The 25646-nt window shown below is 35.0% G+C and overlaps 1 protein-coding gene across 1 annotated transcript; it reads right to left on the bottom strand.

Moving 5' to 3' along the window:
- Window positions 1-3249: 3249 nt before the first annotated feature.
- Window positions 3250-23276, bottom strand: DTHD1 (death domain containing 1). Its single transcript, XM_029962442.1, has 10 exons — window positions 23000-23276; window positions 18204-19011; window positions 17388-17715; window positions 16525-16704; window positions 15477-15721; window positions 13203-13364; window positions 12331-12620; window positions 10811-11055; window positions 4122-4179; window positions 3250-3539 (listed from the first exon to the last, which is right to left on the bottom strand). Exons 1-10 carry the CDS (start codon window positions 23274-23276, stop codon window positions 3250-3252), a joined length of 2883 nt encoding a protein of 960 aa, XP_029818302.1.
- Between the last annotated feature and the right edge of the window lie 2370 nt (window positions 23277-25646).

The raw sequence follows: 25646 nt of genomic DNA, 5'->3' as shown, positions 1-25646 counted from the left end.
ATTCTTCCTTTCATAAGGTTAGAGAATTTGATATCCCCTACCTCATTCGATATCCCAATACTACTCCCTTTTTGACAAGGTCTCTTTTGATTCTGCTACAACTGGATCTTAATTTACTTTAGCCATAAAGAGCTACAATTTTGTGTCTTATTGCTGCTGATGTTCTGTTGCATGGAAGGCCATACACATTGATCTGAAACCTATTTTGTTTGAAGGTTTCATTTACAGCCTTTGAACTTCAGAGGGGAAGAATCTCTTCTCTAACTGAAAAGAAAGGAATCTAAAACATATCTGGATATAAAAATGTTGGTTGACACTAAACATGAAGGGAAACATACACATCCCACACCCCCATTCTCTCCTCCTGTCAAGAGTCCCTGGGGTTAAAAAGACCTAAACAAGGAGGATGCTTCTGTGGATATCTGGTAAAGCAAAAGAAACAATGTAGGAAGGCATAAGAATATTTGGTTTTCATGTGGTGCTTATATAATGTTTTGTTAAAATGTGCATTTTAAATATGCTTTTCTGCCAAAATGTTTTTCTAAGCTGGGAAAGTGTGTGCTGAATGCTACCCATGCTTTTTCAGCAGATGAAATATCCAAAACGTGGGAATGAAAGCTGTGAAGGTTACCTAGAGCAGATAGCTGGGAAAGGCCCAGCACCAGGCAGAACTGGTGAGAGAGATGAGGAGGGAGAGGAATAGAGGAAAAGCACATCACCACCCAGCTTAGCTTTGCTGGTCCACAACAAGACTAGTTACTAGTTTCAGAATGTGAGAATTACTGTAAGAAGAGAAAAATAACCAGCAGACCTAAAGGTTACCTCCTCAGAGGAGAACATGAAGTGTTATATTTAAAATTGTTAATTTTTTATTCTACCTTGTTAATAATTTTTACAGTCTTTCATAAAATATATTGTTTACTTAGTCACTTGATTCATATTTGCAAATTAGATTTGAACATGAGCAAATTTCATATATTTTTACTGTTCAATTAATGTGAAAAATAATCTCAAATTCCCAGGAAGAGGAGGCTGAATGCAGTTGTTCCCTTTGCATAGATGCTACTGAAATGCCCACAATTCTTGGTGCCTTGCACTGATGTTCTTGATCATAAAATAATAGAATGTGTGTTTCCAAAGGGACCTTAAAGATCATCTGTTTCCAGCCTTCCACTAGACAAAGTTACTCTTGGCAGTGTCCAGTCTGGTCTTGAACACCTCCAGGGATGGTGCATTCACAACTTCTCTGGGTAACTTTTTCCAGTGTCTGATACTGCGTGGAGTATCTAGGTGGCTTTTACTTTTTAGTAGTGTTTTATTCATGTAGTTTTCAGTGTGTGAAATACATGGTTTTGTTAGACGCAGAGGCCATCTTGTGGCAGAATGTTGGTAGTTGAGTCGAAATACTTTTAGATGGAAGAATTAAATCCAATTTTTTGCAATATTTCTGGTGTTGTTTGCCATATCATCATATATAGAATCATGATCATGATATACATACACACTGAAAATATCTGCTGAACCTGCAAGTGAATATTAATTCCTAAAGAGAAGGCACTGATGACAAAAGATCTGATGCCAAATGTGCTGGGCATTGAGAAAAGTTTGATAATACTTTCCTCTAATGAGAGGTTAGTTTATACTTTAAAAAACCCCTTTATTGAAAAAAAAAAAGGAAAGGATTGTTAGTATGGTTAGTTCACAGTAAAGGGGTTAAATTGTTCATATATTTATCTTACATCTAAAAACTGATAATCACACAGGAGGAAACATTATTGACTAGATGAATCAAACTAATTAATACTATTTGTATTTATCTTTTCTTTTGCCATGCAATTTTCTCATCTATAGTAGTGATTTGGAAATGTTGCAAATATATGACCTCTAAAAATAAAATAGCCAGACTAACTATGTATCACAAGTAAGATTTGTCAGCAAGACATACAGGAATTCTAAATAGTCTAAACACTAATAAAGTTTGGATTAAAAACTTTTTGATTTAGATTAATATTTAAAGTTTATATTATATTATTAAAGGAGAGGAGAAAGAAGAAAAGTGATGCATTGAATCAAGAAGAATAACAGTTACTAAAAAACATGCACAAGTGGATTTGAAGAAAGAGCCGCATCTGTTGCACGCTGCTGAAGCAGTAGGGAAATCACACAAATGTGACAGCCTGTGTAATCACAAATTGATATTTTTATGTGTAATTTCTTAGCAGTCAGCTTGCTCTCATAATTGTGTGATTCAGTGACTCTTGCCAGGTACTTTGAGCCTTTAACAGAAGCCAAAGTTTAGTGTTTAGAGAAATTCTATGTGTGTTGCATGGTGGATTGCAATATAGAAGCAATGACAGAAGACTGTAAATTAGAATATTATCTCAGCAGAAACACGGTACTAAAAGCCCAAACTAGCTCTTGCTCTGACTTTTAGAAATTAGGTCATTCCTACTTAGCATTATGGAAAGAAATGAGTTTTTAGAGATTGAAATATATGACTGAGGAATGGCACAAACATACCTGCTTTACATCTGTATCTTCAATACAAGAACTTAGTATGATGAACAAAATGTCAAAGCAAAGCATTTTAAAATTTATATGAAGAAATACTCCTTTTTCCAAATTTGATGGTAACCTAAAACACTCCATCACAATGACAGTTAAAAGTGAGGCGACAAATCTCATAAATTTTGGAAACAGATTACATATTCACATGTGTCTGCTATGACATCCACAAGGATAAAAAACATTACTGGAGAATATAAACGCAGAATGAATTACTAACAATCTGAAAGTAAGAAGTTACCTCTGTGCAGTATAATGATCTATTATGCTTTCATCTGAAAAATCTGATAGCTATTAATACTGGATACAAAGTAATTCACATTTCATAGAATGATCCATATGATTTTGGTGTAATGAATAATTCCAAATGTCTAAAGTACATAGAAATATGATTCTGTGTTGATCGTTGCATGTGCAAACAATTAAAGTCCTTAGAATCCTATGCAGACCAGTCTATAATTCTTTGTACCCATATTTTCAATATCTTACTTTTCCACAGAAGAAATTTTCACTTTTAGCAAGCAAGAGCATTTTTATTATACTTTGCTTTAGTAAAGAGATTGCAAAGTAACAAATAAATAGTCTTATCCCTGACTGATATGCCTGTCGTTTTTTCATCCAGAGGTATCATGGAAATATTCACACCTTTTGACAAAAAACAAGAGAAGTCAGACTGTTATTCTGTCAAGTGAACACATTATTTTGCCACTTTAAACGAAGTTCTTCTGAAAGATCACTTCTGCCACTCTTCCGCAAATAGCGACACAGGAGCTTCTGTTTATCAGCTGACCTTGGAAGGGTCTTTTTCCAGCAGCAAAGCAGCTCATAGATCTGGTGTGTTAAATTATCAGGGCACTTCAGCCTAACAAGTTGAAGTATGCTCTGTCGAACAGGTAAACATAAAGCAAACAAGGATGTATTATCTTCTGCAAGCTCTTCTGCAAGCCAAAACAGCAAGTTGTCCCACAGGTCCTCTAAAGAGCAAAAATTAGTTAAGTGAGAGCATTTTTCTTCTGCTATGTATATTTTCCTTTCTTTTAAAAAGCTTTCTAAAGCTGGAGGCTCAGAGGATAAACTCCCTAAATAAATATGGCTTGTTTTTTACTTTAATGAAAACAGCTTCTTATTTCCAATGTAATTTTTGGTAACTGCACTACAATATGAAGTGAATTTAGTCAAGAACAGATTCAACAATGATCTACAAGTTTTGGAACGGCATGGGGAAAGTTAGCAATAAAATACAAGGTTTTTGATATTTCCTGTAACTGATACATCAGTCATATTGGAGCTTTATAATACAATCTGAATCTCCTTATACAGAAAATTATATGCTGTTCAAGCATCCCACCACAACATTATCTTACAAGATCTTTTGTATTTCAAGATAAACAGATTTTTTTTTTCCTTTTACTATCTTTTAACACATTAAATATTCTGGAATACGGCATTTTTAAATGTCAGTTACAGCCAAAACAAATTTTTGCATTTAAAAAAAATAAATAGCAAGTATAATTATTATTTATATTGATGTAAATATATTATGGATGCTTTCTTACCTGATGAATCAGAAGAAATTGTTTTTGTGCTTCGTGGATGGTTGATCAATTTTTCATGCTATTAAAGAAAAGGTGTCAAGGAAAGAGAAATGACTAAATGAGTAAGGAATGAGGCATAGGGTATAGGAGTAGATTACAGTAAATCAACATTTAAGATTGGTTCTTAATAGAAGATTTTTGTCACTATTGAAAACCAGTTAACAACGTCAGCAGGCATAAATCAATATACAGGTATTTAAAATAATGAAACTAATAAAGTTTCCATCCAACAAATGGATGCTTATTATCTCTTATTAAAAAGTTCATAATTTATACAATTTTCCAAAAGTTTGATCAATAGCCTTCTGCCATGACTAGTGTATAGAAATGAGGTGTATAGAAAGTCTGTATGGCACCTTCATACACGTAAGAGATTCTAATTTTGAATACTGCATTAACTTTGCCTACCTTTCAAGGAGAATAACCATTTTTAGGTATGCAATAGTTGTTGTTAGGTCTAATAATCATGCTGTGTTTGCAGGTATAGTTATTCATCTTACATAGTTCATCTTACTAGTTCAATGCATCACAAAAAATAATCAAAATTCAAAAGACAAGTTTCATTAGAAAGTACAAAGTTCTTCTTCTTTCTTCCTCTAATCAGTGGAGAGAAAGAAAAAAATACTTTGTCCTTTTTTTCCTGTGACTGAGAAAGAGGAAAGTCTTTTGGGCTTTAGTGTTTCCTACTACATATAGAACAAGAAATTACTTATATAAGCAATTAGCACAAAAAGAGATTAGTTTGTATAAAGTGAAATTCAGATTTTTTTTTTGTTTAAAGCTGTAATGATCCTCTTTTAGTGCCCATGTTACTTTTGTCACACACATTCAGTTGTATTATGCAGCTGTTCATGCACAGCTGTGAGAACTTGCCAGGTTCTGTGAGACTTGCCCAGGGTTTATTTGCTGATCATTTGTGAATGAAGAGCATGAAACTCTGACTGGAAAAATTATTCTCCTTTTCCTTCTGGGCATATTCAGCCAGAGTCTTATGGAGCTTATCTTAATCACTTTTATAATACAGATTTTTATATTGTTCAATATTTGGAGTGTCTCATATGTACTGAGCTGCACATCCAAAAGGTCAATATAATCACAAGTGTTACCTATTCACCTGTGAATTAATCAACTTTTCATCAGGCATGTACTCAGTCATCTTGGGAGACAATTTCAGTGTGCACTGGATGCCCACATTATGTACTGCATGGCAGTGCAAAACCATCCTGTGCTGTACTTCTCTTGAGATCTTGGGGGTAGGACTAGATGACCTTTAAATGTCCCTTCCAACCCAAACTATTCTATGTTTCTATGTTCTGAATCTGCCTCTTCTTGCATGCTTCTACAGAAATTCTGTCATTGGTCGTGTCCTGGTTGTGAAGATAGAATAATATGGCTAAAACCCCCTCAGAATAAAGAGAATATAAAGCTCTTCCAGAAGGGGGCATTATTTTTCTTTCAAGACAGCTTTCTCTGGTTTCGTTTAATTATGCTTTTATATTTAAACTTATTTTCATTCATTAATGAGAATTTAGCATCTCAAAGATCTGTGGGATTTTCAAGTTATTGTAGATGAACTCAATTACCCATGCATTAACTTTAATCTGAACCACTTTATGCTACTTAATGTTAAAATAGGAGTAAAAAGTATAAGAATTGAAAATTAGTATTGTCTAGAAATAGTGTAATAATATGCAGTGCACTAGATCTAAAACATTAAACTGCCTTTAAAGATTAAGTGTCTGTGGTGAAGCGTTAAATTCACTCATGGTTCAGCTGCACCGGCATGTGGTCCCACTGTTCTGGTCGACAGCTTAAGTAAACTACTCCTAGCAGTCAAAGTAATTTTCTAGTCTGGAAGGCCCTTCAATTAGCTAAGAAACTGCCTTTCTGAGGCAGAGGATCACATGCTATTCTGCTGTTAGACAGTCATTAGACATAAAACTCCAGCAGAATAGTAATTTCATAATGCCTGTATGTATTACAGCAATCTACTTTTGCAAAGCATTTTGATTTCAGCCAGTAACATCGACGTGTTCTGTCAAATGGACCTCTCAGACATGACCAGACTCCTGTAGCATATCAAACAGGACAGACAGAAAAGGAGAAATTAATATTTTAAACTCTTCAGCTCCATTTCACATAAATACAAAATTTTGAAATAAATAGATAAGCACACACATACTTGATATCAGAACCTAGTACATATATTTGACTTGTGTTGAAAATAACTGGTTAGATCAACAAGTGTTTCTGTTGCTAAGGAAATGAAAGAACTATAAATAGGAATCATTAGTGAAGACCAGATTACTTCTGTACAAATATAGCATGTTGAAACTAAAAACTGATGTGAATGGTTGCATAAACTAAAAAAAGACACTGCTTTGATCACTACCAGAAATATATTTGTAAGTGTACAATATTGGCACAAACATATAAAAAGTGGCTTATGATCTATATAGTTACTACCTTCTCTCCACAATTCAAGAGAAATTTAGGTGGAAATTTTACAGAAATGAGTGAAAATGTAGTAGTCAGTATGGCTGCCTTAAAAAGATTCCATCTGTCTTTGTCAAAACCAAAATCAGGCATTCTTGATGGTTCTAACTTTATCATCTGGAAGAAAATTAATTTCATTTTGTTGAGAAAATTTGCATTGTTGCAGACAACACTGAATATTTGTGAACTCACGTATATTGAAGTAAATCTGTTAACATGACTAAAATAAACAACTCAACAAAGTAGTAGAAACATAAATAGTCTTCGCTCTTTCTGCCCTGCATTTACTACCATTGTGGGGATTTTATTCCCAAACCATGAAAGGGTCCCCCAGGATACTGGGAGAAAGTGAAAAAAACACCAATAATCCTACAACTTAGAGTAAACTGGTTCACAGTTAAGGCACAAGAGCCTTACTGTGTAAACTGGAATTCTGTAAGCAGCTGTGTATGAGAAATACTGTAAAATACAGATATGGACACTGACTGTTATGTTTTCATATGCTTGCAAGATTTGTGGCAGCTGAATTGCTACTGCTGCTGTAGTAATATACATGTGATAGAAACTAGTAAAATCCAAGGACAGTTGCTTGAGTCTAGGTCTACACACACAAATGTGGTGAGGTAGTTCTAGATGTTTTGGCAGCATATATTAATAGCATCAGCAAGTGTCTAATTATGGGCAGTGCCAGTTTTGGTTCCTGTTGTATGTACATTAACACACGAGCTATACTTTAATGAAATGGTAAATAGCAGTTGCATTTGAGAGATGGCTGGGGTAGTTTGTATATTTAGTGCATTAAATTTTTTCCTAACTGTTTTTTCACGTACAGTTTTTACCATTTCCTTTTATTTATTTTATTCATTAGAAAGCCTACCTAAATGTGAAGAAATATCTGATTCAAATATGCTGATTGGATAACATGTAGTAAAAACAGAACTAAAGTCCTTATGTTAATATTTACAGTCAGTGTTTTTATCACTGTTAATAATTTTAAAGCACATCATAAGATATGGTAAGTAATTAGTATTTCCTTTTCATGGCTCTGGCATTTAATTGGACTGTTATGTTTAATATATGATTCTGTCTCTCTTCCAGTCGTTTCCTTTTCTGGCTGAAACATGTATTTAACTGCTGCAAATATCCTGTGAAAATGAGTTCACCATTTGATTATTTCTGAATCTAAAAAGTATGTTCTATCCTATTGCTGGTTACACCTGTGTCTTACAAATATAATTGTTCTTATCTCCTGCGAAAAAGGATATATTAATCCTTTTTCAGTTGCTCCATAATATTCATATTCATATTTCGACTTTTATTGAAGCTTCCTGAAGCGTTGTGATCAATGTATTGTCTGTCTACCTAGAACCAGTCCATGTTTCTGATCACCTACTTTCTTTCCTCTTGTTCCAAATCTTCTTTCTGCGTTCTATGACCAGAATTGCACAGTGCAGTCATGATGTGAATGCCTCATGATGTCACACAGGTACATGGTAAAATCCTGTTTTCAGTTTTGTTGCCTAATAATTCAGAACATTCTGCTTGCCTTTTTATTTGCTACTGAATGTTCTGGAAATTCTCAGAAATTTTCAGAAAAAAAATTAGGAGATTTTTTTTTTTGAGTGGTAATAGGTAATTTAGAATCTCAGTATAAAGTTAGATATGTACTTCTACTGCAACAAAACGATTATCGACATCTAATTATCTAATTTATTTTCAAGTGGCTCAGTATCACTTTATTGTGTGACTCTTCACAGACAATTTTAGTACTCTGAACATTTTGTACATCTTCAGACTTTTCACTTAATTATTCAAAAGTTTCTGATTAATATCTTAGTATTGATCTGTATGGGACTTTACTAGTAATCATCTTTCCTTGAAAAAAACAACGACTTTTTTGAGTCTTTTTTTTTTTCTATCTTTTGGCTGGGAAATATTTTTTGTCCTTAAAATTTGTGTGAGTTTGGTCAGTATGGAATTCAAGATTTACTTGGCTGGAAGAACGTATGAGGAGCAAAAGAGTGAACAACATTGTAACTTTGCTAGTGACTGTTGCACGCCACTAGATAGTGGTGGGGATGGAGTTCCCATTTGCCTTGTATGTTAATATACCAGTAGTAAGGTATGTTGTATTTAATTTACTAATTATTCACTAAAGTCAAATAATCAACTTCACTGAGGTTTTTTAATTCTTAAGGAAAGATATAACTGAAGTAGCTAAATTATTAAAGAATATTTCTTCACTATTAAAAAACCCTGACTTTAGGCATTACCAGTTTTAAATTACTGCACTGGATGGATGGAAAATAGAATTAAAAGTAGGAAGGTTCACCAACTATAACAAAATATAATATTTTGTGTACAAAGATAACTAGCAATATAAGGAAAGATGTTTTTGATGCTGTTCTTTATTCTACATATGAGTATTTCATTCTGTGTAAGACAGAAAATAACAAAAAAGTTAGCAGTGTGCAAACACTTTTAAGCATTTTGATTACATTCTGGATATAATATTTACACTTAGTGAAGATTCTTGAGTCTGAAATGTGCTTCATAAAATATATTTACAAGAAGAAAAAGAAAAGTTATTAGCAAGATGCTTTAGCACTGATTTTCTGAAGTAATATAATAACCCTGACCTCTAAGCAGACTTTCTGGCATCAAACTAACGTCCTCTGTGCTCGAAGTGATTCAGATGAAAGTAGAGACACTTCTCAAAAATAAGATACAAAAATAATATTGCCAAAGGCTATCACCATTCCTGAGTTTTTTCTTTATTTCTAATTTTCCAGCAATGATCATTTTATACAGCTCCTCCCTTTATTTCCATTGAAATGAGTAGGTTGCCTGGGTGCTACAGTGTACCCACATATTTAAATATTCTCACACACTTATACAGGCTGACCAGACTTCAAGATCTCAGCCACACTGGGAAAGAGGAAGCACAGCCTTAAATTTAGTAGGGAAAAGGTCTAGTCAGAAATATTTGTTTTGAAAAGTCCAAATACAACAACAGCCCAAATACAAACACTAATATGTGTTACAGTAGACTGTATATGCCAACTCAAATCTAAGACACTTGATATTTATCTTTGTGGTTTAATACAAATGCAATTCAATCTTTAAATCTTATTATGCATAAGATTAAATAAAGTGGAACAACAGGATGGAGGCTAGTCAGGCAGATGGAAGAAAACCAACTGATGTCTAGGGTATGCTACAGTTATTTTTTTTAATTATGATTTTTTTAATCATCCCACTAGACTTCAAGAGTTTGTATTTCCCTCTCCGTAAACACTGCTAGCCCTGCAGAAAAACAAAGTGCTTGAAAGGAAAACATACATTTTATATGGAGTTTGTCACTAAAAGAGATCTCCTCTGCAGTTAACTCTTCAAATTTTACTTGGAAGAACGATGATGAGAGAGCAAAGAGGTATGCTTATGAAATAGAAGATGTATTAATAGGTGATAGCTTAAGGAAGAGTGAAGTCAATTAAATTGAAAAAGAGAGAGAATGCTACTCCTTGTCACCAGAGATTCAGACCAAGTGTTATTGTACATATTTTGATATTAAAATGTATGCAAATTTTATAGCAGTCTGGCGGCAGCATTTTGTACAATATACGGTGCTGATGCCCAGGCTCTTTGAAAGGATTACAATGAGATTTCATTGCAGGAATATTAAAGATTAATTTATGTAGTTCACCAGAGATGAAGATAATTGCCTGCATGGCTGTATTGCCAAGGCTAATCAGGCATAATACGATAATCAGGTGATAGGTGGGAGATAGGTTACATGAACCATTTAATGATCTTACAATTTGCAAGTCTGTGCTCCCAAGATGATGAAACAAAAATTATGTAACTGAAACTTAAGTAATAATTTCTGAGTGCCATACTAACTGGGGAGAGAGTAGATGGGTGAAAAACTTCTGCTACATATTTTTCCATGCTTATACCTGGGTAAGGGTCCCTCCCTAGTGCTAAGAGAAATTCTGAGAATGCTTGTACATTGAAGATGGATCAGAACGGCTCCCTCAGTGACTCCTGTGTGTATCTGTAAATCAAAAATCATACCAAGATCCTTTTGCCTAATAAATATATGATAAGAGAAAAAGAGAAAGATCTCTTATATTATCAAGTGAGAAACCCACCTTTGGTAATGTTAGTGGTAATTTACACAGTGGAGACTGGTGTTGATATTCACAAAATGGTAAGGATTGTTCCCATTTCTTCGTTATCATCTCTTTGGTAATTTTATAAAACACCACAGTTCCTTTGTAATGAGGTGAACTGTGGTTACCAAATTCATCCACTTCTTTAATTTGAAGCTCCAGCCTGGCTTTTCTTTGTGAATGAAAAATCAGTCTGTAGACTTTTCCAAAATCTTTTCCATTCTCTGCAATACAACATATGAAAAAAAATTAAATATTTTTGCACTGTATTCAGATGTGCAGCATCTAAAGTAATTCATTAGGGTGAGTCGAATAAAGGTAATCACATTCTTTGGTTGTTCTTTATCATTATTATTATTTTATTGAACATCTGAGGTTCAAACATTCCTGCCAGCCTGCTTCAGTAGTAGAAATATCTTCATAGTTAATTCTCTTAGCCCCTGAATAAGGAAGGGGCATAAGGAATAAGTGGTGAAGTCTGTGCTACAAGTTGATAAGCAAAAGAAGATAAGTACATAACACAGAGAAGAATAAAAGTAAAATGGCATTGTGAATGGAATTGGTATAGGTATAGGCTTTCTGATTATTATTAATATTATTATCTGTCTATCTCTAACAATGAAATGAATGGAGCCAGAGATTTAGGTGCATTTTTAGGATTTGTAATTCCTTTTTAATTGATACATTTATATACACTATCCTTTGCATATATGACCAGGCATTCCTTGGGGGCTGGAGACTTCTCTTTTTGAAGAATAGTCCTTTCTTTAGGATAAATGGAGTTTTCAATGGGAGAGTTCATGGAGAAAATGTCCATAGGGCCAAATACATATGTACATTCTAAAACTGACAGAAGCGTATATATGCAATTTTGGGTGAAAACTTTTCTGAGGCTTCTTTTCTCTTTTTCCTCTAAGCAAATCCCTGAATGGTAGCAGCCACTACATGGAATTTTCTAGGCTGTTAACTGAAATGACATAACTCTCTCTCATCACCTCAATTCATAGTGCAACTCAGAACAGGCAACATTTTGCCCTGGATTTCTTGCTCCCTTTAAGTGAATGTTACACAGATAAAGTAGCAGACTTTTCCTTTTGTTTGGAATCTGTTTAATTTCTATGTTCTTTATATTAGAAAGCTATTGACAGAAAGCTGCCCTTTTGAAATAAAACATAAAATGACATCTCTTTCTGAGGGGCCAGCTTTCACAGAATGACAGATGTTTATGAGATCTCTAAAGATCATCTTGTCCAACTCTTCTGCTCAAAGCAGGGTCACCTAGAGCAAATTGTTCAGGATCTTGTTCAGCTAGCACATTTTTTTTCAGTTGGAGCAGTTTTCCTTTAAGTTCCGTGTTCCTATCATTGATGAGAAATAAAACACTGAAATAACTAAATGTGCTGTGACTAATCACAGTCTATCAGTGTTCCCATACAGCACTTTTTAACAGCTGAGGCAATTGGTAATGTTCATCCAGATGCATGAATTGATTATCTTACCTGAAGCAAAAATATTTCCTATAAATCTAAAATGAATCTGCTCTCCCTCTCTTAATGGGAACTGTTGTGTAGGTTCTGGGGGACCAAAATAGCCCTCCTCATGGAGATTTTGAAGTTCATAGGTCAATTCCTTGGATGCAGACAGCAAAACTACTATTTTATATGGGTTTTCTCTGTTCTGATACAATATCACATTAGCCATCGTGCTACAAAGAGCTTCTTCCAGATCCTGAGCAAAGAGGAGTAGATACAGGTTTTCCAAAATGAATGAAAGGCGGATGACCACAAAGCTGTATTAAGAAAAAATAAATAAACAAAGGGAAGAAAATGAAATTAAATAGCTCTATCTTAAATCATTTTATCAACTGCTAATCATTTATTTTGCAAAATAATTTGGGGCAGTCTCCAATGGGCCTTTTTTACCTCCTTTTCATACTTGTTTCCAACACATGAGAAGGTGGAAATTTGCCTCTTCTGTAGAGTATGTTGACTATGTATCTACGATTTCAAATATATATGAATTTTAGATGAAAGCGAGTATTTCCTAACAAGAATTCAAAAAAAGTATGATTTTGTAATTGGAGGGCTAAGTCACATTTTCCAATTAAGACTGATACCTTCATTTCCTGTTTCAGGTTTTGTATATACTACACTGTGTACATTTTATAAATGAAAAAGTGTTTAAACTTATATTTTTTTAATAATGAGTAAAATATCTAAATTATTTTATGCTTTCAAGTGGAAGAAAGAGATACTGACAAGTTAATAGTTAATAGTGGATGATTTCTTGGCTCTAATAATTTCCATTGATTTGTATACATGGAAGTAAATATTTCAGTAAATAAAATTTTATTAAATTATTCATACATTACCTTTCTAAATGCTCATTTAGTTCAAATGATACAAGCCCATTCCGTACATTCTGGATAACGACATCATCAAACACCTTCCACCCCTCTTTGTTTCTGTGACCTAATAATTTCAAAGTATCACTGAAATTCTCCCCATCTTTTCTCACAGAAGTGCTCAAAGCCCTGGAAAGCCAAGGAATTATAGGAAAAAACAAAATGAAAAATAGATCTCGTAGAAAGAGTAAGGTTGTGTTTGTAGCTGTTCTCCCTTCTGCTTTCCTTGATGACTATGTCTGTTTTATCCGCCTTGCTTAAAATCTGTATCTGGAACTATACTGCAGAGTATGTAAGTAATATAGTTGTTAAGAGATTTTTTTTTCAATTCTGAAGAAATAAGGGAAAAAAAAGGAAAAATAAAGCTTTTTGTCTAAATCAATTGAGTTTAATCTATCATTTAATATAATGCACAATACTTATTATGGATTGGGTTTGAGTCATTCATTGAGATTTAGATTCTGTAGATACACATATCTGAAAAAAAAACCAAACAAAATCCCACCTTTGCTTCCAGAGGCCAAGATTACTCAATCACAAAGGAATTTAGAAAATAAGACGTGGGTGCTATCCATTATTACTCTCAACAGAGAAAATAAAAGTAGGTTCTCTTCAAATCAGCTAATTACTTTGATATCACACTCAGAACCAAGACAGTGTGACATGACATGTTCTGGCTAATTTCTTCCAATGAATGAAATGAGGGTGTTTGGTGGGGGGTTTTTGCTTGTTTTTTTTTTACAGAAACTCATAACTCTCCTTTACTACACACCTCTCCTCATGAGCTTTTTAACACCGTATGTGAATAACCCATTCACATCAAATTCATGCCCTATGTACAATCTAAAAAAGAAAATTCTCCAAACAGGAGAGCCTAAGTGTATCTCAAGTGTTCAGCCTCAGTCAATGTGTAAATGTAGGAAAGCGTTGGCAAAATTTTCTATGGAAATTCATACAGAAATAAGCACTCAAGCCACGGTCTTTTCACACGTGCTTTGAGAATCTAAAGGGCCATTTAGACTGGTATTAAGAAGAGACAGATGTGAGGGTACTGTCACACAATGAAATACTTCTGGTTCAGGAAGTGGAATTTGAATCCCCTATAAACTGACATGGTCACCCTTCTCACATCTGAAGTTTGTGATAAAAATGGAAGTCTACTCTAAGAGACCAGTGTGAATGCAGAGCTTTTTAAAACATTATCTGAGGAGTTTTTCAGAAATGGAAAGCTAGAACATTGTCTGCCTTCTCCATTTGTACCTTGCTTACTTTCAAGACTATCATAATCTTGGAATAGAGGTGGATTTTTAAAAAGAAATGTTTAGCCCAGTAGGAATAAGCTAACTCTTTAATGACATAAAGAAAAAGTAGTTCAAAGATGACTGTTGTTCCAAGGCTTTCTGAACCTGGAGTTGCATACGGCAGCACAACTGGAAGGACAACGATCAAATGGTAAATTCGGATTAATTTTTTCCCTGCATGAGATGGTAAAAACACCATTTATTTACAGATTGACAAAATAGATGAGGTCAGTTTTTGCCTTTTTTTCCACCAAAAATTTTTGTCCATATCCTTGTGTGCATGATGAATAGATTTTATTGAACTGCCAATAAGGAACTGAGATATAGAGATTATCTTTTTTTTTAGGAGTCTTCATGTTTTAATCCGTTTTTAAAACATGCCAAAAGCTCTAAATTTTAGAAATGTTGTAGTGAGTGCTTTGAAAAAATCTAGATCTTTATCCAGTGCAATAGTTACCATGAAGTTGACCTACTACAAGCCACTGTGCCATACATTTTGATTCAGGTAACCATTGGAACGTGCAGAAGTAGAGATCAGAAGATTCAAAGGTCAGGTTCAAATGACCAACTGGTAAAGTAATGACCACAGCAGCTTTAAGATATGTTTATTCTCCATGTTCAGCATTTGACTTTGTTGAAAATGCTTGAATATTTCTTGCTGAAAAAAACCCCACATTTTTAATTCTGACTCCTGCTAGAAATGCAGTGGTCAGAATGTTTAAAGAGTATACATCAAATCCTATATGAATTTCTATGGTGAAACTATAGCATGAGAATTGTGATAATTTGCTCTAGTGTTACTCACAATGTCTCTAAGTATAGCAATCTGTATTAAGGAACAAACACATTTTTAATACGAGAAATTATTAATCAGCAACTGCTAAAATTAATTAATTTTGATGTTTTAAAAATGCTGAATTTGTAGTGAGGTTGTTCTTACCAAGGTTGGTATGCTGCAGCAAACCTCTTTACTGTAGCACTAATGGCTCTTTCATGTTCTGTCTCACATCCTTGCCTTTTTTTTTCTGGGTTTGGAGGACAGGGTAAAGTAATAGTGACTGAACTGTTAAAAGGTTGGGCTGAAGGATGCTGGACATGAACCAGTGCACTAGTAGATATCACTGAGTGGTACATATCATGTCTTGCTTTCAATGCTGAAACCAATGACGGTTCAATTGGCTGAATCTAAATAGAGAAAGAAATTATATAATTAACTTGTAAATAAAAATCGCTTCTCTTACATGCCTGGTTTTTTTACAAATTAGTTTATCTTTTGAAATTGGAACAGACTATCACAGAAGCTTCAGACTCCTTTCCATGACCCAGCAACAACCTTACCAAAGTATCAGCACTTTATACAAAGCATATCAAAATGCTTGAAAGTCATCAAAAACTGGAACCTTTACTGACTCAGGTATTTTGATTGTTTTATTCCTGCTTTGGTTCAATATTTGAAACTCATGAGCTTCCTCAGATTTTGGAAATTTTCTGAGATTTTTCTAATCTCTTTTTTTTTGCAATTTTAGTTTCCCTGTACCTCCAAATTAATGTTTATTGTGGGAAGGGAAAAACACATTATAACTGATGCAAAATTTGAGATCATTCTCATCCTAAGAGTAAAACATAGTAAAACCTTCTGTTGCACTTCCTGGTACAAAGGAGGGAGGTCGGGTGAGAAAACTTGTTCAATTAACTTGAATAATGGGATAAACTGTTGAAGTTTTGAGTTGCTACTTACATATTTATTGAAAACTACTGTATTTTCTGAAATACATGAAACAAAGGTAGATAGATATTTTTAGCTACTGATGTTATTATGTGGTTTTTACAAAACTGACAGGAAATCTGCTTATGCAGGATGTAGAGTTGTAAACACTTTTTGTAGACTTCTGATATTGGAACAGATTGCACTTTAACATTGGCAGACTTGCTACAGAACCGATCAGAAAACACACTTATGGAACAAGTATTGCATATTTCAAGCTTACCTTTAACTCTATGGGTGCTGGAGAACTGAATGCTTCTGGATTGTAACAGAAAGAGATTCTAGAATCCATGCTCAGCTTTTGTGAGAGTCCTACCTTTGAAACAGTAAATGTTTCTTTCTTTAAGCATGACAATACAGATAAAACACCCAGATGATAAATTTTCACTTCTGCAAAGCTTTCCTGAATAAAGAGAATGTGGGGTTAGATCACATTGGAGAGAAATGAAGCTGTGTTCCATAGTGGAAAAGAATATTGAAAAGGCAACATTCTTTCCAGAGCAATGTGTAAAATGAAAATAAATTGCATATTATTGCTGCCCGCATGCCCAGTTTTCTGGTGATCTCTAGTCATCACGTGATGTCATTAATACTCCAGTGTATGACCGGGGCGAAATGAAATAAGCTTCTAAGCTGGGTGATGACTCTGGTCCAATGCAACACTTCTGCATTTTAAAAAAAGAAAGAACCATCCTCTGTTTTTATGATATGGAGTTTGAACTTATACACATGGACCTGTGTTAGTTTACTGTGGTCAAAATTCATAATAATTCCCTTTTAAGTTTTACTTTTATCAAATAATGCAACTCATTACACTTATTTACAACATCATGTACCATTACTCAATCATTAATATTGTGGGATCAAGCACTTGCCTTAACATTACAATTGAAGAAAAGGACCTTGTTAAATACTAGGTTTAAATAACAGAATAGTTCATGAGAAAGTAGGAAGAAAAGTTCTATTTTACCCTGAGTAGTAGACAATATGATTTAATAATGACAACTTTACTTATATAACTCCAGAGAGACTTGACTGAGAACCTCAAATGATGTTTTTATGGTGCTTTGATGAGAGGTTACCAACCTCATGGTTTCCTCGGTATCCTTCCAAAGAAATAGGAGTTAAGTAGGTCGACTGAAAGTTCACATCAGTCACCTTCACCATAATCTCCCGATAATTTCCTCTGAAGCGTGAAGTGAAAGGGATTGCAATGTTGATGGGGAAAAGAATTTTTTCATAATCATAACAGTCGATGCTTATGACGTTGCTGACCAGCTCCTCAGAATCATCCACCACCAACGAACTAGTGTCATTCAGTATCTTACACTTCAGATTCTCCAGAACAGATGCAGGAGCTTTAATAAAACAAGCTACTTCATGTATATTCTTACTACTCTCCTCGACTAGAAATCTGGCGAAAAAAGATATAAAATATTATTCTTTGTATTTTGGGTGGGCTAGTGTCTTGCATTTTTAATTAAATACTTCAGTGTAATGATGTGCTACATTGAAGCATAAGTAGATCATTCAGAAAAATATGTTTATGAATAGATAGGAAAATCATGAAAATTTTCATCTTTTGCCTGTTTCAGAACAGCTTATAAATTACTATGAAACTGACAAATTTGGGTCATTTTCTACTGATTTCCAGTAATTTGGGAGTTATTGACTTTATTGGCCCTGACTCAGTCCCTCTCTGGTATAAAAAAAAATATACAAATGGAAACCTTACTTTAGACCAAAGGGAAAGATCTTCATTATGCATGCTTAAATTGTAAACTGCATGACCAGCAGCTGTTCAGTACATGTATATTGAGCTTCTGCACCCACATATGTTTTTATGTTAATAAGCAATAATTATGTACGTCTTTTCCTAAAAAAAGAAGAACATGTGCTTACTCTTTGTTCATCCAGTGCTTAGATTTTTGTACTTCTGAATCACTCACAGAAGGATTCCCAGCAGTAAGATCATATATTTGTGCTGAAGATGTGAAGGTACTTAGGTAATTTCTACAAATTTCCCTGTTTGTTTTCATTTTACCATCTTCCGTTTTCTCTGTCAGTCTGTGCTCTTCCCTTTCTAGCCCTTTCGAAGATTCTCCAGCTACTTCCTTTTTTTCCTGTTCAAAAAGATTTGTGATGGTTCTGTCACAAATGTCTTTCAATGTCCCAGACAAAATCCCTTCCCCACTGTTCATAAGAGCATCTTGAAAAGCCGGTTCTGGAGGCTTTTCAGTAACAGAGCTACCTCTGTGAAGTTTATCCTTTCCATTGCACTCTTTTTTCTCTGTAACAGAGTTCATCAGTAGTCTGTGTTCACCATCTTCCTTTTTCATTGGAGGTTCTCTGCTAGCATCCTCCTCTTGGTCAGACGTGTTTTCAGTTAATGATGCAGCATCTTTTTCAACAGTTTTAGTTTCACTTATCTGAGTTTGATTAACATTCTGACTTTCTGTGTTGTTCAGGGAAGGAGTTTTTTGGAATTGCTGACTGGGACTGGAAGATGCTTGTAGAGAGTCTGGTGCTTCTCCTTCTGAAAAACACACATCTGTTTCTCTAGAAGCATTTTGGCCAGTTTGGTTCTGAGAATCATCATCTTGTCTACAGCTAGCAGCATAAAGTTTATTTTCTGTCTCTTGAAGGTGTGAGACTGTATTTATCAAATAATCCTTCACTTTCTGCAGACAATTTATAATTCCATTGTGCTCTGAGGAAAAAATAAGTAACCAATTAAATTATGCTATGAAAGCTAGAAAAAATGTGAAAACTCATATACATACCTAATGAATTTAGCATAATTCCATAGTGCCATTCAATACATGAAGAACACTGTATTTCCTGGCATCCATTTAATGTTTTTAATTAATTTCTGAAGAACTGAATGCACACAAATACATTTTTGTACTTTTCCAAGAACAACTGTATTTGTCAAAGTGTTACTGTAGCAACTCTAATGAACGCCTTTCTAATGGTCAGACACTAGCTAAATTCTTAATGACAATCAATCAAAAACAAAGCATGGAATTTGTAAATAATATTCAAATCAACTTGGCAAAGGCTTTAAAATTAAATATTAATTATATATATTTCCAGAATTTGAATCCTGCAAGGTTTCAATACATGAGTCTCTAACAAAGCCTAATTTTAAACATGCTTAGCAGCTTCGAATTTTTGCTATGAAGAATAGATAACACAAACCCACCAGCCCATACATAACACTGGAGTTCAGCAGCATTCAGGAATGGTAGAGGTTGCCCTTGCATGTAACTAAGACCACTTGTTGAGGAAGAATGCACAAAAAACGCACAATCATTATGTGCCATTCGTGTAAGATTATTTATTTTACAAACCCTCATTTTTCTTATCTTATACCTTTTCTTAGAAATCACTCCAGATATTCTCTCCAAGGATTTCATATGTATTACTGAGAGCTCTTCCCTCACCTTATGCTGTCAGCCTCTATAACTGGAACTAGGCATACTTCAAACCCCTTGGAAAATTTCTTGCTTATTTCTGTTTGCTGCATGAGATCCTGGAAAGTCCTGTTTTGCAGGTTAAATGCAGTGAAAGTCAATACAAATAAGAAAATACTACAAAATGAAACACAGTGTGGCGTGTTCTTCACTTACAATGGACAGAGACACACAAAAGAAGGAAAACAGAAAGGGCTGATACAAGTCTTACAGGAAGTCATCAACTTACATTCACTTTTTTCAACAACATCATATGAGGTAAATCAATACCTCAAGGTTTTTAACTTGGAAAATAATTTTAGAACAAATGTCATCATAAAACAACGAGTGAAGTTATGTGATAGGCCTCTCACTTTCATCTCTGTTTGCATTTGATTAGTTTAAACCTACGAAGTGTACAGTTCAGAATAGGTTTTTTTCTCATTTAACTCAGTTTAAAAATTATTCCTTTCGAATACTTCCTCAGTTCTCAAAGGACTTGTTATTGGATTTTTGCTATATTGAGGAAAAAAAAAAGAAAAAAGGAAGCAAGTATACTTTTTAAAAATATTTTTTGCACTGGTAATTTAAAGAAAATTATTATTCTAATGTTTTTCCAGAGGCACTTTTACAATAATGAAGAAATTCTAAATAGTTTAACAGGGCTGAGAAACAAAACAAAAGGATTGGAAATAACACAGCTTTGTTGCAGAAGAGGTTGTAAAAGACCCTTCCCAGTTTCACTATAAGGCAAAGTTCAAGCTTAGGCAAAACTGCCAAAATTGACATTTCTTCCCAGAATTTTGCGTTCCCTAAACCAAGCAAACAAACAAAAAACCCCAACATCAAACAAATTATATAGCTCTTTAAACTTTCCTAAAATCAAATTTGAAGAGAATAGGGTAATTCAAAACAATGGCACTTTCCCGTGCTGTGAATGGGACTTTTCGAATACTGCCAAGCAAAGATATGGCCTTGTAACTGTACACTATCCAACTGTGTCACATGGAGAGACACTTTTTGCATTCTGTTACAAGGCTAACCTCGAAATAAGTCTTCTTTTGTGTTATCCCCTCCCCCATCACTTTTCTAACACTTTGCTTTCTGTGCTTTTTCTGATGTTTGATAACACAGCTTTAGAATACAGATGCAGTTTATAGGCAACTGTATCCAGACCTTTTTGCTGACTGTTTCAAAGGGTATTTGTCAGATGAGGAATAGCAGCTCTTTGGAAGGAGAAGGATTCTTGGAAACCTGATAAAAAAAATTTAAAAAATCACATAAACCATGAGGTCAACAGGACAAAGTTAGCTTGCCTGGAGCCTAGAAGGAGACTTTTTAAACAAAAATTCTTTAATTTATAAACCTATACATCGAGGACTCATAAACACAAGCATAGGTAAAGATTTCTGTCCAGAATCTCTTTCTTTCTCTGTCTTTGCATCATAGAATCATCATAGAATCACAGAATGGTTTGCGTTGGAACAAGATGAATCTTTAATGTTCTTTCCAACCTTCCTTCCTGTTATGGGCAGGGAAAACTTGTAATAGACCAGGTTGCTCAAAGCCTCACCCAGCCTGGCCTTTACCATCTTCAGGAATGGGGCATCCACAGCTTCTCTGAGCAACCTCTTCCTGTGTCTCACTACCCTCTGAGTAAAGAATTTTTTCCTAACATCTAATCTAAATCTCTCCTCTTGCCTTATCACTATCCGTCCATGTAAAAAAAATCAGTCTCCCTCTTTTTTATAAGCCCCTTTTAAGAACTGGAAGGCGGCAACACAGTCTCCTCTGAGCCTTCCCTTCTCCAGCCTGAAAAACCCCAACTCTTTCAGCCAGACTTCATAGGAGAGGTGCTCCATCTATCTGATCATCTTCATGGCCCTCCTCTGGACCTGCTCCAGCAGGTCTGTCATTCTTGTGTTGAGGATTCCAGACCTTTACTCAGTACTCCAGGTAAGGTCTCACAAGGGTGGAGTAGGGGGGCAAATCACCTCCCTTGACCTGTTGGACACTGCTCTTTTGAGGTTTAATGCTGTTAGACCATTATTAAAAGTTTTCACTTTGGCTTTGATAAATATTTGATATGTTGATGTTCACCTATTGTAGAACTGAACTGAGCCTGGCAGCAAAGCCCCTGTGAAAAGATATTCAAGAAAGGGCAAGAAAACCAGAGAAAACTGAGGAGTGAGGAAAAAGTGTGAGAACTAGCCCTGCAAACAACAAGGTCAGAGGAGAAGGAACAGGAGGTGCTTGCAGGCACAGCACAGAGATTCCCTTGCTGCCCGTGGGAGACCAGACTGGAGCAGGTTTACAGAATCACAGAATATTCTGAGTTAGAAGGGACCCACAGAGATCATTGAGTCCATCTCTTAAGTGAATGGCCCATACAGGAGACTGAACCCATGACCTTGGTGTTATTAGCACCAAGTTTTTACCAACTATCCACTCTGCAGTCTGGGGATGACTCTCTGTCAGGGCAAGTAGATATTCCCTGAAGGAACTGCAGCCTCTGTAGAGCCCAGCTTTTCCTGACAAACTGCAGACCATGGGAAGGACCTATAGTGGAGCATGAAAGAGTCAGAAAGAAGGAATGGCAGAGGGGAGCTGCTATAGACTGACTTTTGCCCCCTGCACTCCTCAGGAAGGGGAGGAGGTAAAGGAGTTGGAAATAAAGGAGTGAAGGTGAACCTGGAAAAAAGAAGGGATGGGGGAAAGGTGGTGTCCAGATTTTTTGCCTTTGCTTCTCACTATCCAATTCAATTGACAATACAATACATTGATTTTTTTCCCAAAATTGAGTCCCTTTTGCCCACAATGATAAGTTTTAAGTGATTTCCCTGCCTTCATATCAACCCAGGAGTATTTCCATCTTATTTTCTTCCCTTTTCCTGTTGAGCAGGGGATAGTAAGTTGCTGGTTGGGCATCTGGTGTCTGGGCAAGATAAACCCACCAAAGTATAGTATACATAAAACTTTGAAAAATTCTGTTCAGTTTTTTTTATTTTTATACGTTTTTGGTCACATAATGAGAATTATGAATCTCATATTGAATCTCATGTAATAGACTCAAAAAAAGTGTGATACAATTGTGGAAATATGAATTAATTTGGTGTAATGAATGACCAAGTACTGAAATACTAAAAAATGAAAAGTAAGGCCCCCTGGCACCATCACACAGCAGAAGTTAGCACCCAACATGCCCAGTCTCTGCTGTTTACAGCTAAGTCCTTCCATACTTGCCTGGACTTCCAGCCAATTCCTTGTGTTTGTTGTGGAGGGCACTCAGCAAGTGACAGGTGTCTTGAATACTTTCCATAATGTTCTCCAGCTGCTGCCTGAGAGATCCGCTCAGCTCTTCTGTTAAAGAAATCAGTCTAAGCACATACTCCTCTATACCTTCTTTACCCAGATCACTTTTCAGAAGCATACCTCTTGCCAGCAAGTTCAGGTGCCAGATTTTTTCCAGGACTTGGCCTGATTTGCCTGCAGGTATAATCTTACTTTCGGCCAAATCCATTTTATGCTCAGAATATACTACTACAATTTTTTTCTGCTCCCTTAGGTTGTTGTGCTTGGTTCAGACTACTACACTGTTTAGAGTTTCTAGCCTAAAGAGAATTTCTAAAAGTACTAGCTCAGAAACTCTGAGTTGATGTTGACTACTAAAAAGTTACTAGGTGACAGAAAGGAGTGGCTGCCCTGTAACTATGGGCAAGGTTTGCCAGGAGACATCAATTTACACCATGCACCTTTAAGAGAGGTTATGCAACTCAGTTATGTAGCAGTGACTTAAAATTTCAGGATATCTGAGCAATTTCTTACTTCAGTAGCTACAAATATTTAGTACCTATGAAAGATTAATTGTGATTTCATTATTACACAGTCACCAACAATGAGGAAGTGTTTTCACTGCAATCTGACACTAAATGCCATAGATCATTTGACATATTTTTCTGACAACTGTGTCTTATTAGTTGTTTACAGACAACAAATAGGTGGGGCAGGCCCAAGGTGCCATGAGGGTTATGTATTTGAATTATACGTAGCTTTCAGCAACACAAGAATACAAATCTAATTTTGTGATTAGCAAATATATTTATTAGCCGTAGATGCTTAAAGAAACTTCCAGTGAGTTCTGAGGTGTGCTTATGTAACAGGGAAGAAACATAAAAAGAAAAGGAGTATCAGCTAGAAGTTCAAATAACTAGCGACTGACCCTTTTTTTGACACTTAAGAAGTTGAAAAGCAAGGTTAGGAGAAAAACTTGAGCTCACTAAACTTAGCTGCAGTATCAAGAACTTACTATACTGAGTTCATGAGGAAAAAGCAATAAACTATGAGTCAGAGTACGTCAAATACCCCACTCCCATGAATACCCCCATGAAAGCAGGCAGCATTGCTTTTGGAGGGGCTCACAACCATGTGCTCCTGGAGGCAACCTGGGAAGGAGCAGGGCCAGTACCTGACAGGGCTCCCATGCTGGTCACCGTCTCGAGTAAGTGAAATTGGAGCATTGATACCTCAAGGACAACATTTGCAATGATTTCCATTTCACGCAGCAAATTTGGGAGAAGATGTCTCACTGGGACAGCAATGAAAGCAAGTGGAGGAACAGCACTGGCATTCTCTTACTGATGCTAATTCACATTGTGTTGTGTGATGGTCATCTGCAACCTTCATTAGCAGAGTTCAGTACTTGGCTCAATCTGAAGTATCACATCAAAGTATTTTGTAATTTAAGAAATGTACTGCAGAAATCATTGGCACGGTGTCTTTCATATTAAACATTCCTTTTTATGGAACAAATAATATAAATTTAAATGGCAATTAAAATAGGACTGTGATATAAAAGCACACTGAAAATTGCATCTAAGCATTACAAGAACTAACAAGGTAGTGTCAGCAGAGTGCTTTGAAGATGTAAAGCATTGTATAAATGTTAAAATAACAATGAAAGATGTAAAGTGTCTTTAATCAAAAGGATGAGCAGGAACCAGCTATAATTATTACATTCAAAAGGAAAGTTACTTATTATAGTTTGCTTGATCACACTGAAAGTACTGCACAGCTAACAAAAAAAGGTATGTGAATCATTAACTTACCATTTCTGATGGTTCATTATCTAAATTTTTCCCAGATTATTCCTAGTAAAAAGGGAAGTCCGAAATGAATGTATACTGACATGTTTATGGAGTGAAAAATGTCATCTTTTCACCCCAAAGTTTTGTGATTTGTAAGTGAAAAAAAAGGAGGAAATATATGCATTAATGTGTATTTACTGTATAGCATTGCATTGACTGACCTCTCAGTGTGTAATTATAATGTTTCCCTAACCATAATATAGTTGTATTCATCAGCTCTAGATCTTTTCCAATATATGTATTTCCTTAGACTACTTCCAACTAAATCAATTATCAATGTGCAGATGTGAGTTATGAAAAAAGACATTAGATTCAATAAAGGTAAAAGAAGATCTGATTTTTAAAAAGCGATTTTTGTGAGTAAAATAGATAATAATAAATGAACCAGTTAACAGAATATCCTACTCACTGAATGCTGTAGAGCTGAAAAGAAGCTACTATAACACTCTATTATAATCACAGAATTATAAGATATGACAACAACTATCTATATTTATGTTCTTTGCCATAAGCAAACTGTTTTGGTTTGGGTTTTTTGTCAAAAAATTATGTATCTAACTCCTGCTTAAGTCAATACCTGTTATTTCTATAAATTGTCTATGCATATTCAAACAAAGATATTACCTTTTTTAGAAAATACATTTGTCTAAAACATATTCAATAGAAGAGAAACAACTCAGAATTTTTAATGGGTAGTTGAAAAAATGTCAAGCCTTAGAGTTAAAAAAAATATTGTTCTTCTCTGT

This window comes from Manacus vitellinus, unplaced genomic scaffold (assembly GCF_001715985.3).
Source record: "Manacus vitellinus isolate BGI_N305 unplaced genomic scaffold, ASM171598v3 scaffold_0_pilon, whole genome shotgun sequence".
Taxonomy (NCBI): domain Eukaryota; kingdom Metazoa; phylum Chordata; class Aves; order Passeriformes; family Pipridae; genus Manacus; species Manacus vitellinus.
This window is presented reverse-complemented; position numbering and strand designations above follow the sequence as displayed.

Coding starts and splice junctions, on each gene's coding strand:
- DTHD1 (XM_029962442.1), bottom strand. CDS start 23,276: ATGGATTTGGCCGAAAGTAAGATTATACCTGCAGGCAAATCAGGCCAA. Junction 12,621..13,202: donor CTAAATGAGCATTTAGAAAG/GTAATGTATGAA, acceptor TTCTTAATACAG/CTTTGTGGTCATCCGCCTTT. Junction 11,056..12,330: donor AGGAAATATTTTTGCTTCAG/GTAAGATAATCA, acceptor GTTGTATTGCAG/AGAATGGAAAAGATTTTGGA.